The 18042-nt window shown below is 47.2% G+C and overlaps 1 protein-coding gene across 3 annotated transcripts; it reads left to right on the top strand.

The window, feature by feature from the left end:
• The first annotated feature begins 3946 nt into the window (after positions 1-3946).
• Positions 3947-17616, top strand: SMARCD1 (SWI/SNF related, matrix associated, actin dependent regulator of chromatin, subfamily d, member 1). 3 transcript variants are annotated; one of them, XM_035103782.2, is made up of 13 exons: positions 3947-4147; positions 5329-5516; positions 6466-6508; positions 6597-6719; positions 7577-7699; positions 8550-8666; positions 9179-9280; positions 10479-10640; positions 10734-10831; positions 12032-12167; positions 14727-14849; positions 15060-15161; positions 15886-17616. In XM_035103782.2, the coding sequence occupies exons 1-13, from the start codon at positions 3980-3982 to the stop codon at positions 15937-15939; spliced, it is 1539 nt and encodes a 512-aa protein (XP_034959673.1). In that variant the 5' UTR covers positions 3947-3979; the 3' UTR covers positions 15940-17616. The 3 variants fall into 3 exon arrangements, with proteins under 3 accessions (XP_034959673.1, XP_034959674.1, XP_034959675.1); XM_035103783.2 differs by lacking the exon at positions 3947-4147 and adding an exon at positions 4287-4422; XM_035103784.2 differs by lacking the exon at positions 3947-4147 and adding an exon at positions 4537-4592.
• The last annotated feature ends 426 nt before the right edge of the window (positions 17617-18042 follow it).

Raw genomic sequence — 18042 nt, 5'->3', positions numbered from 1 at the left:
TTGCCTTCTGTCATTAATGACTTTACTTTGTCCTCTGAATCTCCATTTAACTGAGACATGTGGTGCTGGGAATTAATTGTCCTTTCCTTCTTATGTTAATGCATCATGGAGATGACTAATTCTGGCTGCAGCCATACACAGGGATAATTAAAGCAGGAGCTGAATAAGGCTGAAGTTGACCTGTGGATATAATGATTGATGATAGTCCATCATCAGGGACTTGAAAATCCGCCTGTTTCTGCTGTTTGTCTGGATTGTAAGAACAGGGGAATTATCAAACACCTGGCAATCCAACGTGAACTGCTCTCAGCTCAGTACTTCGCATAAAAACAGAGGGGGGGTCAATTCCAGATGACCTGCTTATTGAGCATTTGCCCCAATTCGTTGGCACGAAGTTTGCAGGGAGGTTAGACTATGCAGTTGTTGTTTTTACTGAGCATTTGTTCAGATGTGTTTGCAAGGAGGTTGCGTCAAGTCACTGCCATCCCGCACCTTCCTGTGCAGTTTCTTCATCGCTTTCCTCGCTGCAAAACGTCTGATTTGGAGAAGTGAGTTTGTTGCCCAAAAACATCAAATTGCCTTTAATTGTGGAACCTGAATTCGGTGGCATCTCACCTCAAAATAGCAGCAGTCTGGAAGTGCTCAGTGACCGGAATTGTATGAGTTTCATCTGTGAGCTGATGAGTGTGTGAAAACTCATTATTTGCCTCTGTCCTTTCCAACTCCTATGATTCGGGAAGGATTTTGCCACCTAAATTACGGTGCCACAAACTACTGTCTCATTCATGGGTGACTATGCCTGACTAGTAACCAATACACAATATTGCACAACAAATGGGATTTCTATATATAAGGAAGTTGTTGCTGGCTTGTTTTGTTTTGTTTTTAAGCTCTTTGACAAGGCATACTCTTGGTCTCCAGGAATACTGGAGGTTTGTTCACTACCATCACACATCTGCAGTTAACAATGTGTATTTTCCAAAGCTGGGAGCAAATGGCACTGCTGTAGGCAGCTACCGGCATAATATGCCCTTCGAGTTTGCTCTCTGTTTGCCTACATTACCAGTGTGGCATGAGAAGCACCCATGCAGAAGTAGGTAGCAGCCAAACTACTAAAGCAGGGATGGAGAACCTGTGGCCTTCCCAGATGATGCTGAACTGCAACCCACACCATCCCTAACCATTGGCTCTACTGCCTCGGACTTATAGGAGTTGCAGTTCAGCTGCATCTGGAAGGCCACCCTGGCCTATGTAATACTTTGTTGTTGTTTAGTCATTTAGTCGTGTCCGACTCTTCGTGACCCCATGGACCATAGCACGCCAGGCACTCCTGTCTTCCACTGCCTCCTGCAGTTTGGTCAGACTCATGTTGGTAGCTTCGAGAACACTGTCCAACCATCTCATCCTCTGTGGTCCCCTTCTCCTTGTGCCCTCAATCTTTCCCAACATCAGGGTCTTTTCCAGGGAGTCTTCTCTTCTCATGAGATGGCCAAAGTATTGGAGCCTCAGCTTCAGGATCTGTCCTTCCAGTGAGCTCTCAGGGCTGATTTCCTTAAGAATGGATAGGTTTGATCTTCTTGCAGTCCATGGGACTCTCAAGAGTCTCCTCCAGCATCATAATTCAAAAGCATCAATTCTTCGGCGATCAGTTTTTTTGATGTTGAACTTCAGACCATGTAGTACTTTACAACATACGAAAAACCAGGCTCCTGCCTTGACGGACTAACCAACTGGAAATCAGCACAAAAACTGTATTTCTAGAATAGCATTAGCTTCCAATCTACCCAGTGATAGGATTCAGATGTACAGTGGTCGAGAGAGGAAGAGGGAGATAAATGGGGAACAGCAAAAAAGGAGAGAAGAATGTGTGATTATTTCAATCCTGCAACTCTCAGCCTCAATGCATTCTGAGGTTAAGCCAAAGGCTTCACAGGAAACCGTTAGCCACCAGATGTACACACATGCAACAACAAATTAACCAGCCCTAAATTATTCTGCTCCAGGGCTAAAGTGGATTTCTCACAACCAGTGAGCCCTTCTATTCTATAGCTTCTTCTTACTATAAAGATGCAAGCGTATGGTCCAGAACAGTAACCCACAACCAATGAATGATACTAACCAAAGTTAGTACAAACCAATTCAAGAAAAGGCAGGGGGTTAAGAAATGCTGAAGCGAAATGCAGCCCAAGAGGCAGGGTACTAGGGCAAGGCAGGAAGCAAAGTTTGAGCAACAGGGCTAGGGGAGCTTGAACAAGAGACAATTCCCAAGTGTCAAAAAAATGATGGATGGGTGGATGATTTATATTTCTACGCTGCTTTTCATTCAAATTGAATCCCAAAGCAGCTTACAGACAATAAATAATAATAATGTGACAGAGCATAATGGAACATCAGAAATGCAGCATAAATCATATAGAATAATTAGCAATCAGTGAAACAATGACAATCTATAAAGCACTGAACATCACAATTAAAGCAAAGGCCATACACTCTCCACACACCCACGACTCATGATAGAAACTACCGTATAGTTATTGCAAGAGGTGCTTTGTCTCTCGGCTGCTGGGACGTGGCAAATCCGTCAGAAAGAAAGAAGTCGTGCCACTGACAACAAGAGATGAAGTGGCTGGTTGTCCACACTATCATTCCAGGATGGGTCTGCCAACGTCTAAACCACAATCCTAGGAAGTGGTCTTCTGCTGAGGTCAGACCCTTGGGGTCCATTTCTCTCGGTACTGTCTACACCAGTGGTTCTCAAACATTTTTCTCTTGGCCACACTTACAGACTAAAAAATTGCTCGCACCACACCATTTTAAAATTTATTTATTTAATATTGTATACCGCCCTATACCCGTAGCTCTCGGCAGTTTGCAAACATAAACATTAGCTACACTGGAAAACAAAAAGAAACAACTCTTAGCAGGGTGCTTGATTTAGAACATAGAACACAACTACTTCATCATATGACCCACAAAGCATAAAGCAATGCAGCTACATAAAATCATCAATCATTCCCAAAATATATGCACCTTAAGTTCATATACAAAACTGTGGCAATGCTTCTATTCTTCTACTTATAGTGTGTGTATGTATGGGGTTTTGTGTCAGCGTCACTTGTGCGGGTTCTCTTACTATTCACTTGTACATATTTCCTTGGTGGTGAGATGTTGGGGGTGGCCTAGGGTGAGGCTGGTTGTCTGGTTGGCTGTTGTGAGATTTGTTTTTGTGTGTAAGTGGGATATGCGTGTGTTTTTGGATCAGGTTTGCCAGATTCATTCGTATGCCATCAGCCGATTCTTGTCGTCATCTTGTTGGACTGTGTACAGTATGTGATAAAGGGGAACCATACCGGGGTGAAGGTGTAGTCTTCTATTTGTCCCCATCAGTTTCAGTTTATTGGTTAGTTTTTCTAGTAAGGCTGTTTCCCATACTATTTGGTACCATTGGTCCCTGCTTACTCCTGACAGGACTCTCCTGCGTCTGGCTATGATGCTTCTGGGCTGCCGAGAGCTCTTTGTGATGTGAGTGGGCACCGAACGTCACCATTTTCATAGGAGAAATATTGGAAGGTACGCATTCATGTACACACAGACTGGCAGTATGCCTAACCCAATATTTTTGACAGGGATGCCAACCTTGCCGAGAGGATGCCGCTCCAGGATCTAGAATCCGGCACCTTCTGCTTGCAAAGGCAGGCGCTCTGCCACTGAGACACGGCCCTTCCCCGCAGAGCGGTTAAAAGTTCCAGCCTCTGGAGGCTGACTGAGCAGCCCTCCGAACGGCAGGGGGAGCCCGACAGGCTCACCTCCACCTTCCGCCCGGCTCCGGGCTCTATGGCCAATCCGGCGACGCTCTGCCTCCGGCGGGCGGCACCTCTGTGGTAGCGAGCCCGAGTAAAACCATCCTAACCCCACATCCGCCTCCTTCCCTCCCTCCCCTCCCTGCGCCCCGCCGCTTTGTACTGCTGAGGGAGGGAAGATGGCGGCGCGGGCGGGCTTCCAGGCGGTGGCTCCGAGCGGCGGCGGCGGCGGGGCCGGCCCCGGGGCGGGAGCGCTGGGCCCAGGGGCTGCCGGGCCTCCTGTGCGGATGGGCCCGGCCCCGGGGCAAGGAATGTACCGTTCTCCTCTGCCCGGCGCTGCATACCCGGTACCCAGTCCGGCCCGGCTGAGGGAAAGGCGAGGGGGCGGGGCCTGTGGGCGGGGCGCCGAGTCGTCCGCGAGAAGCGAGGGGGGAGGCGGCGCTGCAGTAGGCGGGGCTTGGCGGTGGGCGGGGCGTCCGGAGGCTGGGAGAGGCTTTCTTTGGGAAGATGGAGGAGAGGAGCAAACGGGAAAAAAGCTGCTGGAAGAGGGGAGGATCCGGGGCATAAGATTTATTGGACCCAAAGGAGAAAGGAAAAATAAAAGCGGGGGGAGAATATGGGGGTGAGGCTTCAAGGGCTGGGAGGAAAGGAGGAGGGAAACGGGGGCGCTGCGGGTTTAAGGATCAAGCTTTTAGGGCCGAGGGGGAGGGGAAAGGGGTGGTATTTAGGGCGATGTGGGGAGGGGAGGAAGATCCGGGTTCTCTGTGGCCTTAAGTGGGGGATTAGCAACCGGTACGTGGAAATGCAATTAAGGGAATCTTCTTGGGGGGCGGGGTTGGATTATGGTATTTTCATTCGTTTCATTTATAAGGTTTTGCGTGTTTTGGGTTTTTTTATTGCATAAAAGTGATGCATAAGGAAACGGAAAATAGAGCTGCACCTGTTTTGAAAGCAGAGAGAAATTTAAAGCCGGCATGAAATCGGCTAGCGGTGTAAAGGTGTTTGGTTTGGTTTTTTCAAATGAATAAATGAAAAATTCCAAAGGGGGAGGTGGGGTGTTCTAGAGATAGCGAGGCTAAAGGCTGGTTTGTGCAAGGAGCGGGTACAAGCGATAAAGCTTTGCTTGGATTGTACCATTTCAGGGGGCAGGTAAGTTGCTTGTTTGAATGCTTCTCTGACCAGGAGAGATACCTACCTCCGCCCCACATCTACACACACATTTAAGCTTAATGCAATAATAGGGAAATGTCTGGATTCTTCTATGGGTAGTGCTAGATGCACTGCACACAAAATAATTCGTATGTTGGAGGCATAGCGAAACCTGCAAGTCTCCAGCTGCAGGCTGAAATGGCACAATCCAAGAAAAGTGTGCCACTTGATTCTGTTGGGACCAACTGTGACAGATGAGATTAAGAAATACCCTTGATGGAATTGAAGGGAAATGCTTTGGGGTGTTTCGCTAAAGGGAAGCAGTGATGTCCTGAGACTCTTCAGAAGTCATGTTCCTCTGTGTTCTTTATTTTCCCAGCGCCCTGGCATGCTGCCTGGCAGCCGCATGAACCCTCAGGGACCTGCCATGGGACCTCCAGGGTATGGCGGGAGCCCTTCAGTCCGACCAGGGATGGCTCAGTCGGGAATGGACCAGTCTCGCAAAAGGCCAGCCCCTCAGCAGATCCAGCAAGTTCAGCAACAGTCAGTTCAGAACCGTAACCACAAGTAAGATTACCCTCTTCTTTCACAAGCCTCATGGCAATGAAGAGCATAAATGCCATGCACTTTTTAAGCTAAGAAACTTCAGCATCTTTGGGGGGGATGTTGGCTGTTCTTTTAAGTTCCAAAAATTGTTTACTTGAAAAAATACTGAGGAGCGGGGGAGAGAAGCCTCAAGAAGACAATTTAAACTGGGAAATCGCCATTGAAAAACTAGGAGGAAAGGAGATGGATCAACTGCAGACCTGCTGACAGACGTGTATTTATGGGAGCTTCCTGCATTCAACATTCCATTCATGTACCCTCAGTCTGTAATTCCCACATCAGTCATGTGGTCAGATATTGGCATGGGACACTGTGTGGGTGCATTGTGGTTTGTGCAGATCAGGTGCAGTGTCTGAGATTCGGAAGAACCCAGAGCAAACAAGCCAAGTGGTGTTCTCTGATACTTGCATATGCTGGTGCTGTTAATATGATAAGCTTCTCTAGGCTGCAGATGCGAAATAATTTTACCTATATTAAGATCCCCACTGCAGATTGCAGCTGTGTGCATACTTAATAAGGAGCATGTCCGTCTGAACTCAGTGGAACTTACTTCTGAGTAAATATGCCTAGGATTATGCTGTGATTCTTAGACACTGGCATTCAGCTTCCTTTAGAAAGTTTCTTTTTAAAAAAATTATTGATTTTTCACCAAAAAACATTTACAAATTTTAACATAAACTGTAAGTTACTTTACCCCATTGACCATTTAGAATTGTTCATAGCTTTCAGCAGCAGCGCCTAACAAAGCTCTATCATAGTAGGAAGTATTCTTTATGTATTTTGTTTGCATTTTTATTTTTATTTAAAATGGATCAAATAGTAGATATGATTCAGTAACATATCCAGTCTACAAGGTACTGCTTAGGCAGGGTTTCGGACTTACCACCCTACCAATTTTGTTTTTCCATAGTGCCAAGAAAAAGAAGATGGCAGATAAGATTCTACCTCAGCGGGTGAGTGAGGCTTCAAGTGTTTTGAGGTCTGTCACGGTTTCAGGGAGCCAGGCCAGCCCTGACTGATAGTGCTTGTGCTCTGTTCTAGATCCGGGAGCTAGTGCCAGAGTCTCAGGCATACATGGATTTGTTGGCGTTTGAGAGGAAGCTGGACCAGACCATCATGAGGAAGCGGTTGGATATCCAGGAAGCCTTGAAACGGCCCATTAAGGTAACAAGAGGAGAGTCCCCATAAGAAACACTGATCTTTCCTACAGCAATAGAAAATAAAGTCAACATGCCCAGTACAGACATAACAATTATATTGTTGTCTGAGGCACAGTTACAGGCTCTGGGCTTCTCTAAATAGGAATGCTCAAGTGTGCATTTGCGATTAGAAATGTACAGTGGTACCTCGGTTTTTGAACATCTCCGAAGTCAAACGTTTCTGTTTTCGAACGCCAAAAACCCAGAAGTAAATGCTTCTGTTATCAAACGTGCCTTGGAAGTCAAACGGCATCCGCTGAGGGTTTTTTTTTAAAAAAAAATTCTCCATTAAATTTGCCCTTTGTGCCTCAGTTTTTGAACGTTTCAGAACTCAGAACGGTCTTCCGGAGCAGATTGCATTCAAAAACTGAGATACCACTGTATTCACTTCCTGTCTTATTGCAAACCATACCTGCTAAGATGGTTAGAGTTGCTTTCAAACCAAAGTCCCATCTACACTTCAAGTGCTGAAATGAATTAAGCCAGGAGACCCTACAAAGCAAATGGAAGAAGGCCGTGTTTAGTCGCTTCTCCTTCCTGTAGTAGATTAATCAAAGGTTATGAACTGAGACCTGGCTTCTGTAGGTGCTGACTGATACAGAAGAAATCACACTGCTCCCTGATGGCACAGTTTAAGTTAGCTGCTGCTTCCTCGCTCATTCTGCAGCTATCTCAGATACAGAGATGAGCATTAGCAGCTGTGCAGACCCCTTTTCTTTTTTGGGTGTCCAGTTGGTTCCTTGGGTTGAGGAAGTGTTAAATATTACGGTTATCGGTTCTCACTTTCACAACTAACGCGCACTGGGTGCTGCTCCTTTTTAGCAAAAGCGGAAGCTGCGCATCTTTATCTCTAACACCTTCAACCCAGCCAAGTCTGATGCAGAGGATGGAGAAGGCACTGTGGCCTCCTGGGAGCTCCGAGTGGAAGGACGTCTGCTAGAAGATGTGAGTGAGGGCTACAATCATCATCTCCACTTAGGGCTGCAGAGAGTTTGCAAATGTATCATTGCTGAGTTCGTAATGCATGGTGTTCTTTATTAAACTAGACAAGGTGGCTAAACCTAGCCTGTTGCCAGTCCTGAAAGTTGGCTTCTACCAATGCTTGAAATAAGGGTTCCGTCACAACCAAAATGGGGGGGTTTGCAAGAAGTGGCATGTGACTCATCTGCAGCCTGGAATCGCACAATTTCTCATACTTTACATAGCTGCACTGTGAGATAATTCTTTGGTTTGTATTCAGGAACATCGAGTGCTTCTGCTGATTGCAAGCAGCAAAACAGATTGGTTGAACAGATTCAGATTGTATACTCTCTGGTTCAACAGTGGAGATCTCTAACCAGCACCTGAGATTTCATTCAGGCCATATTCCTAATCTGCCTTAATATTACAGTTCATAAGGTCTATATTTTCGATGGTCAGGTGTATCAATTTCACAGCTTTAAGAACTTCAGAGAACTTCCAGGTTTTTTTAAAGGGGGGGGGGAGAGAGCCATGAAGCTGGCATAAGCCTAACCCTTGCAAGTGACATACACTTCAATAAGCCCCAAAGAAGACCTTAGATAAAGGATACTACTCTGAGGAGGGGTGGATGCAATACAGTACTAGAGAGGACATTGCTCTTGGCTCTGTGGAAGGCATTTGACAGGTCACAGATAGCAAGCTTTCATATCTTTCTTTGAGAGATGATTCACGGTTCCTGTTAGTTTCTCAGGCTTGACTGCTCTGTGTAATTGGTTGCTGTGATCCGGGATCTGCTGGTCTCATTCTCCCTTTTCCCTCCTCCCATTTTCATCAGTCTGCTCTCTCAAAGTATGATGCTACTAAACAGAAGAGGAAGTTCTCATCCTTCTTTAAGTCTCTGGTGATTGAGCTGGACAAGGACCTCTATGGCCCTGATAATCACCTGGTGGAGGTAAGATGCTTCTTGTGGGTGGGTGTTTCAGGACACGGGTGGCGCTGTGATCGAAACCACCGAGCCTCTTGGGCTTGCTGATTGGAAGGTCAGCAGTTCGAATCCCCGCCACAGGGTGTACTCCCCTTGCTCTGTCCCAGCTCCTGCCAACCTAGCAGTTCGAACCTAGCAGTTCGAAAGCATGCCAGTGCAAGTAGATAAATAGGCACCACTCTGGCGGGAAGGTAAATGGCGTTTCCATGAGCTCTGGTTTCCATCACAGCGTCCCATTATGCCAGAAGCAGTTTAGTCATGCTGGCCAGATGACCTGGAAAGCTGTCTGTAGACAAACACCAGCTTCCTCATCCTGAAAGCGAGATGAGTACCGCACCCCATAGTCGCCTTTGACTGGACTTAACCGTCCAGGGGTCCTTTACCTTTAACCTATGTGTTTGTTATATCCCTTAACCCCTAATAGCTTTCTAAACCAATATAAGTTCTCAACCTGCCTGTCTCTTTCCCCGCCACCTTAGTGGCATAGGACTGCTACCACCCAGGAAACCGACGGTTTCCAGGTGAAAAGACCTGGCGATGTGAATGTGCGTTGTACTGTCCTCTTGATGCTGGATTACCAGGTAGGCAAAAGCTCCTTCATGACGGGGCCAGCTGAGATGGGGCCTGAAGGGAGAGGAACTTAAAAAAAAGTTCACAAATGGCAACCAAGGCACCCCTTTGGTTTTAGATAGTACATGGGTGAGCAGATCTCAAAAGCCCAGGACCCAAATTTTCATAGCCCTCTAGCAGCTATGGTGGCTCATTTACCAGACGTAATGCATTTAACGTTAACTCTAGATGTGTATACTTGGTTCTGACCAAACCAAGCCTCCTAGACCCATGTACAATCTGAAACCCAAGGGGTGCATTGGTTGCTAGATGTGAAATATATTGGCATTATTTCCAGCTCTTCGGCCCCACTAATAATGTTTGTGTTTATCAGCCAACAACTGCTCTGTCAACAGTCGCTGTAATGATTTCTACATTTAGATCATTTACATAATGATTAAAGATTTCTACATCTTTAATCCAATTATCAGAATCAGGTATTTCTTGTGTTTCATTTTCTTCTGACTTCACCTCTAGCTACCCATGTGTATAGATGGACCTGATAAGTTCCAAACTGCTCAGAGGTGTTACTACAGCCAAGGGGGTATATAAACGTTTTTAAATAAATAAGATAGCACCCCATCCTTCTGATGAATTGGCTTCTGGGCCATGAAAGCTTCTGCTATAATTTTGTTAGTCTATAACAGGCACCCCCAAACTTCGGCCCTCCAGATGTTTTGGACTACAATTCCCATCTTCCCCGACCACTGGTCCTGTTAGCTAGGGATCATGGGAGTTGTAGGCCAAAACATCTGGAGGGCCGCAGTTTGGGGATGCCTGGTCTATAAGGTGCCACAGTTTTCTTTGGCTTTTTTTTTTGCTACAACTGACTAACACAGCAGCCCCTCTGGAAATAGTTAGGAGGGATATCAGCAACTCTGGTAAAATTGTAACTAGACCGTCTCTTGGACCTGTCCGTGTTCCCACGGACACTTTTTTTTAATCAGAAAATTGCTTCAATTCTCTTTCCTGATGAGAGTTTGTGTAGCAAAAGTGATGATTAAAATAATGAGTGTTTTCTCTCCACCACACCCCGCCAAAATGGTCACAGGGAATTTTTTTCTCCCCCTCAGAAGTTGAGGGGTTGTTGTTGTTTTTTTACGGTTTTTAGGCAAGGCAAATAAGAGAGTTGTGTTCTTGCCCTTTTGAGACTTTGCTTTTTCTTGGCAGCCTCCTCAGTTCAAACTGGACCCACGTTTGGCTCGCCTCTTGGGCATCCACACCCAGACCCGCCCAGTGATTATCCAGGCCCTGTGGCAATACATCAAGACCCACAAGCTGCAGGACCCTCACGAACGGGAGTACGTCATTTGTGACAAGTACCTCCAGCAGGTAAAAGCTTATGAGGCCAGGCAGTGGGTCTTTCTGGGGTATCCTAAGAGCTGGGCCCTTCTGAGCTGCTTGGCCTTCCCTTTCGACCTGCAGATATTTGAATCTCAGCGAATGAAGTTCTCGGAGATCCCTCAGCGGCTGCATGCTTTGCTTATGCCTCCAGAACCAATCATCATCAACCATGTCATCAGGTAAGGCGCAAGGGGGGGGGGCTTGGCGTGGGAATCTTTGCCAGGCAGGCCGCAAGACTGTCACCGGGGGGGGGGGGGGGGTAGCGTGACATAAGAGAAAACATTTACAAAGACAAAAAACCGACCACTTTGGAACAAACTTTCTACTTTAATGTAGAAGCAGAAATCAATCTACAGAAAATTGGAAGCTCTGGGCAGACTGGATTTTTGGAGGCGGAGAAATGCTACCTAAAAATGTTCTTTGCCTAAGATGGTTAAAGAAGGGGTGATGTAAGCTGTGGACCTTCAGATGGTGGTGGTTGTTATTATTATTAAATTACCAGTATTATTTGCTGGTATTTAATTTTACTGTTTGCTATTATATTCTAGTGGATTGTGAAATGTTGCTTTATTTGATATAAGTTGTTTATTTCAAAGTTATTGTGACTTTTTTGTGTTGGGTCAGATTGTTATTATTAATGTTTGATGTTTTATTATGTTTTAAAGGGGTTGGAAGGTGCCCAGAGTGACTGGGTAACCCCAGCCACTCTGAGCGGCTTACAACAAATATAAAAGCGTAATAAAACATCTAACACTGCAAAACTTCCCTATACAGGGCTGCCTTCAGGTGTCTTCTAAAAGTTGTGTAGTTCTTTAACCCAGGGGTCAGCAACCTTTTTCAGCCGTGGGCCGGTCCACCGTACCTCAGACCATGTGGTGGGCCAGACTATGTTTTGGAGAGAGAAAATGAACGAATTCCTATGTCCCACAAATAACACAGAGATGCATTTTAAATAAAAACACACGTTCTACTCATGTTAAAAAGAAAAAAGAAAACAGATTCCCGGACCGTCTGCAGGCCGGATTGAGAAGGCAATTGGGCCGCATCCGGCCACCGGGCCTTAGGTTGCCTACCCCTGCTTTAACCCCTTGACAACTGATGGGAGGCCATTCCACAGGGCTGGTGCCACTAGCATGAAGGCCCTCTGCCTGGTTCCCTGTAACTTCTTGCAGTGAGGTTACTGAACTACAACTTCCATCATCCCTGGCCATGCAGGCTGGGGACGATGGGAGTTGTAGTTTGACAATTCCTGAACAAGGCTACTGACTGTCCGTCCCAGCTTGATGATTCATTTCCCCAGTTATCTCCATTGGTGACTTGGGAGAATTCTGCTGAACCCACACTCTTCTCTCTCTCTCTCTCTCGTCTTGCTTCTCCAGCGTCGATCCAAATGATCAGAAGAAAACTGCTTGCTATGACATTGATGTGGAAGTGGATGACACTTTGAAAACCCAAATGAATTCTTTCCTACTCTCCACAGCCAGCCAGCAGGAGATAGCTGCGCTGGATAACAAGGTGGGAACGAGCCTCTGAAAAGTGGTCTTTGCACTGTGCAAATACTCTTGCCTTGATCTCTGTGATGTCTGAGAAGGGACAGCTCCTCCTGCGTCGTGTCCAGTTGTGAGCTTTTAAAGTTGTTGTTCTGCAGCCGTGTAGATTAGGTGTTTCTGTCATAAAAAATCCATTGAAACAGCAAGCATTACACAACTCTGTTGGGGGTGGGGGAACAGGGGCAAAAAAAGAAAAAAAACTTTATAATGCTTGGGCGCCAGTTGGCAGTTCTGGTTTCTTCCATGGCTGTGTGTTGATGTCATGCATTGGATTGCAGCCTTGACGTTCAAACAGACAGCTTCTCCCCATTGCCTTTAGAATAAGCCCAGATTTAAGTTGTGTGCATTCAGCTTTACGCACTTGGCAAACAAAACCAAGAAATTTAGAGGGGGGAGGCGGGTGTCCACCGACCATTGCACCCAATGCACTTTTGGCTTTAGGCGTGATCCCTGCAATGTATCCCCTGCTTTGTGTATTTCAGAATGCTTTAGGTTATCTAGGGACCCCAACTGCCACCCTCCTGCAGATTTTAGGCATGAGAACAGCCTCCTAAGGGAGCTAGTAGGCTTTTTCCAATTGCAGTGTGGGGGTGATTTGGGGGGGGGGTCATAGCTTGGGGGGCTCTAATCCTGCAGGTGCACACACGTACACTGAAAACTCTCCCTCTGCACCACAACGAGGATTGAAAACAGTCTTCTATTGAAAAGCTGTTTTAAGCCTAATTGCTGTGTGTAATTTTGTGGAGAGAAGGCTTCTCCAGCTGCAAGCGCCTTGAAGAACACAGGCACCGTTCTGGCAGCTTGGCCTGAAAACTGCCAAAATGATTGCTGGCGGGGGAAGAACGAGTGTCTGTGTGCATGAGAGAGTATGATTTGACCAGGCCCATATTGACTGCACCCACTGTTTATTTTTTGGTCCCTGCCACCATTGGCTAATGCAGCCTCCAGAGGGAATTGTGGCCTATGGACCCATAAAAGTTCCCCAGCATGAGAGCCAGCGTGGTGTAGTGGTTAAGAGTGGTGGACGCGTAATCTTCCCCGCTTTGCTTCCCCGCTCCTCCACATGCAGCGGCTGGGTGACCTTGGGCTAGTCACACAAGTCTCTCAGCCTCACTCACCTCACAGAGTGTTTGTTGTGGGGGAGGAAGGGAAAGGAGATTGTTACCCATTTTGAGACTCCTTAAGGGGAGTGAAAGGTGGGGTATCAAGTCCAAATTCTTCTTCTTCTTCTTCTTCTTCTTCTTCTTCTTCTTCTTCTTCTTCTTCTTCTTCTTCTTCTTCTTCTTCTTCTTCTTCTTCTTCTTCTTCTTCTTTTCTTTCTTCTTTCTTCTTTCTTATCCCTGCTCTGCCTGTAGAGGTGAGCTGCACATTGCACTGACTCACTTGACTCTCCAAATGGTATTTTCTGACCAAAAGGGAGCACAGAATACTCTGATCCAGGCCCCCTTCCCTTGTGTATTTTCACTGTATCCCTACAAAATGCATTCCACCTACTCTTATGCAGGTGTGTGATATCTCAGTGGCGAAACTACCTATTTTGTCTTGCAAACGGACAGCTTCTTGATAAGCATATGCCCATTCAGCGGTTCAGCATCTTGCAAAAAGAGTTCAAGGGCAACTGCTGTCTGTGAGATGTTTGTGGAAAACCTTGGAGCAGCCTTGGAGTCTAACCTGGGTTTTCCCAGCTTCCTGGCCTGGAGACAGCCTTTCAGAGCCTCTGGGACAGCTGCCCAGTCACTGTCGTTAAAGGATGAAACAAAACAGATTCCTGGCTGGTAGGATTCAGGCTCTGGGGCAACCGCTGAAGGATCCACCACTTGTAACCAGGACAGGGGGTGGGACTTGTGGGGATAGTGCATGTGAAGAGAGCATATGACACAATTGGGCCAGCTATAAAATATCCCAGCCCTACTGCATACTTGCAAGCATATTTACTCAGAATAAACCTCACTGAGTTTTTAACGGGACTTACTCCCTCCTTGGGATCCCAATCCTAATGCCATTTCAATTCTGCCCTTTGATGTTCTGGAGTTTTTCAAACACATTTAAACTTCCTCGGCTGGGTTTTCCCCCCTCCCCTTAATTAACACAGCTGCTAATAGATCCGTATAAACCCCTTCATAAATTTTATCCTGTTTGCTGAATTAAGAGAAAAGGGGGACCCTGAGTTGGGATTACAGTTGCCTTGTTATGAAATGATGCAACGAACCAGGTGGGTGCATGGATAAAATGGTACAAATGGGTGCATGGATAAAATGGTACAAATTTACAGGAAGGAAGAGGAAAAACTTGCCACAGCAGAGTAAAGGACTCAGACGGTGGCCAAGAAGAGAGGTATAATGTGTGTTCTTGCTTCTGAATATGTTCTGCGTTAAAAGAACAATGAGGAGTGAAAATGTGCCCCAGGATACATTGGAAGCTGCAGACCTACTTCATGTGTGTTCTGCTAGCAGGTGGCATTTCAGCACGGTGCTGTTGCATCCCTTTTCCCAACGTTTCCGTGCGTCGTTTTCTCCCCTCTCAGATCCACGAGACCATAGAAACAATCAACCAGCTGAAGACCCAGCGGGAATTCATGCTGAGCTTTGCCAGAGACCCCCAGGGCTTCATCAACGACTGGCTGCAGTCCCAGTGCCGGGACCTGAAGGTGAGAAGCCTCAAAGCAGAATTCGGGCACAGATCACCACCTGGCTTTGTTTGGGCTGGCAACACTTCTTTTCAGGCTGAAAGGCTAGCCTATGGGATTAAAATTTAGAATCCTTGTTGGGCCTTTTAAGGGAGGGCTTTAGGCTTAGCTCATGGATGAATGGATGCATTTAAAGGAGTCTGCCTCTCCCTTTCCCTATGCTCCTTCCAGGCTATGACTGATGTTGTCGGGAACCCAGAAGAGGAGCGCCGAGCTGAGTTTTACTTCCAGCCATGGGCTCAGGAGGCTGTGTGCAGATACTTCTACTCTAAGGTAAACTGGCTCATCCCCTGCGATCCCTTCCAAACAGTGAGCTGGACAGTCTGCCATATCATGGAGTGTCACCTCCTCAGTTTGGGCAGGATACTTTCGTCCTGGTTGCCCAAGCACCCCAGAGACTCTTGGCATTTCAAGGCCCTGCCAGCCATGAGCATATTTAACACATTTAGCAAATGAATAAAGGATAATTTTCCATACTCCTTCAGGTTCATATTTTGTCCTGTGCAGTTCAGAGCCTAACTCATTCCCATGTGTGGAAAAATTAAATCACCGAAACCCCCAAACAAGATGTTTCACATTTCAAATTGTGTGATGTAAAAATTGGAGGTGCGGACAGGGCACCCAAAAGAACTTAAGAGTTCACATGTTTGTGAAGGGAAGAGCACAGGAAACAACCCTGTGGTCCTTGGAATGAAGGGTGATATGTAAATTTAATAAGTTAAAGAAAGAAGAAGTACTTCTTGAGCCAGGACTATAGCAGGGGTAGCCAACATGGTAACCTCCAGATGGTTTGGACTACGATTCCCATCAGCTCCGGCTGCAAGGGCAGGTCTGAGTTGTTGTCAAATGACATTTGGTCCCCCATCACTGCTATAAAATGTCGCTGGTAGGTGTGGCGTCTGCTGCTAGCTTCCTCCTGTCTGGAAACATCAGAAACTGGACAACACCTGCTCTTGCTACACGCATGCTAAAGCTCTCGTTTTGGCTTCTCTCACAGGTTCAGCAGAGACGGCAGGAGCTGGAGCAGGCCCTGGGAATCCGCAACACATAGGCAAGCCTGCCTCCCCCAAGCAAGCCAGCAGGTCTTAACGGCTAACCAAACACTGCAGGGATTCACTGCTCAGGCCTATACAATTCCCACTTCAGCACAGAACCTACTGTTCCTCTCCAGACATCTCTTTCCGCTGCTCCGGTCCCCTCCCTCGGGGGGAGGAGGGGATGGTGTCACGCCAAAGGTCTTGTATTTCAGCTTGGCCTCCTTCCTCGATTGTTGCCTTTGGAGCCCCAGGGCTCTCCTGTCCTGGCTCTAGCTGAAGCTCTTCCACGCTTGGAACAGTTTCAGTTAAGAGCCTTGCAAGCTCAGGGCCTCCTTGCCAGTCCCTAGGAACTCCCCCCCCTGCCCCCAATTCCACCCCCAAAGCTGTGTCTGCACATCAGCTTTTTACCTGGGCAGATGGGCACAAGCCTGGGCCTGTTCAGCTCCTTGTAGGGTTGCAGGAGCAGGAGGGTTTCGCTGCCGCAGATTCCATATGCCTTTAAGGGGCTGAGGGATGTTGTGCAAATTCATCTATTATGAGACAACGGAAGCTCCCTCTGGCTTTTTCCCTGGGAACCGCGACACAGCAAAGCTGGCAAGGAGTCTGCAGCGTCGCAACACTTGTATCTGTCTTAACTTCATGTTGGTGTTTTGCTTTTCGTTTTCGAATGGGATAGCTGGCGGAGAGGCCCAGATGCTGTCTTGGGCCTAGGCCTGTTCCACAGTGGTCATCCCAAATCATTGCCCCCCCCCCGGCGGGGGAGGAGGGGCCTCTTCATCTCACCCCTACCTCCATCCCAATTCCTAAATGCTTCTCCTTCCCTCCTCCCCACCCAGCAACTCTCTAGATCCACAGAACTTGGCGGAAGGGCACCTTCCCAGTAACGGTTGCTTTCCTAATGCCTTCCTCACCTAATTTGGCACAGAGCAGGTTTCTGGAGCGAATTACAGGGTGCGGAACTGACGGAGCGGGGAGAGATGGCAGGCAGGTGTTCTTGACCTGGGAGGAATTTCTGCCAAAGTTGGCCAAAGCAGCCACTCACTTCTGACGTGGTTGTTTAGGGCTGGAAGGTTGGTCCCAGGCACCTGCTGTGGGGGGGGGGGTTGGGCGGAGCTGCATCTTTCTGCAGACTGGTTTTTGGGACTGTAATGCAGCTGGACAGGTCCCAGCTGCTTGTACTCTTATGACACTAGCTGCAAAAAAATAAAAAAATCAAGTTACTGACAAGCCCCTCTTCCTCATCCACCTCCTGGAATGAGGCTAGGGGGCCGCTTTGAATTCAGGAGTCCGGGTGGCCCTATTCCCTTGTGTATGCGTCCATGTTCAGAGAGTGAGAGGCTCTATCCTTCTTGTCTCGTCTTTGCCATATGAAAGACCACCTCGCCCTTTTTGCCTACCTCCCCGTCCACCACCAAACCCCGCTTTGTGGTACCAGGGAATAGAACCCCGGTGCCTTAACGTAGCTGCCACAGGCTCTCAGGGCAAGTATAGATGAAGGAAGCTCGGAGACTGACTGGCTCGGCAAAGTGTAGCTGCTTTTAACTGCTCCCTATTATGCTTTTGTGTTTCGTGGCTCTCTTCTCTCCCATCTCCCTCCCCGTGGACCAAATCTTTTTTCTTTCCTTTTTTTCTTTTTGTACTGTATCCTTTTAGATGTCACCTTCTTCTAATAAAAACTGCCTCTAAACGATGGTGCTCTGCATCCTTTTTGTGCTGCACTGCCAGGCGGGGAAGTTGAGTTTCCGTTTTCCTCCCCGTTTCAGAAAAATCCTAAAGTGTTTGCTGTGGTTGCTTGGAACACTTAATGGCTCGGACGAGGTGACCCCCCCTTTTTATTGGTTGCCTTGGAGAAGAAAAATTGCCTGGCAACGTAGGAAAACCAGGCTGCTGGGTGCATGCTTAAGCTTTCATTAAAACACTGGATATTTTCTTTTGTGCATGTGTGTGTACACGTACACACATGGAGAAAGCAGCCTTGGGAGAGGAATGGGGAACCTTCAGTCATTTTGGGACCACAATTCCCATTCTCCCTGGCCATTCACTCCTGTGGCAGGTGAGAATCGGAGTCCAGTGTCTTGTTTGGAAAGACCACAGGTTTCCCATCCCTGCCCAAATGG

Source organism: Zootoca vivipara, chromosome 2 (genome assembly GCF_963506605.1).
Source record: "Zootoca vivipara chromosome 2, rZooViv1.1, whole genome shotgun sequence".
Lineage (NCBI taxonomy): Eukaryota > Metazoa > Chordata > Lepidosauria > Squamata > Lacertidae > Zootoca > Zootoca vivipara.
Note: the sequence above shows the minus strand (reverse complement) of the source record. Positions and strands in the feature narration are given on the sequence as shown.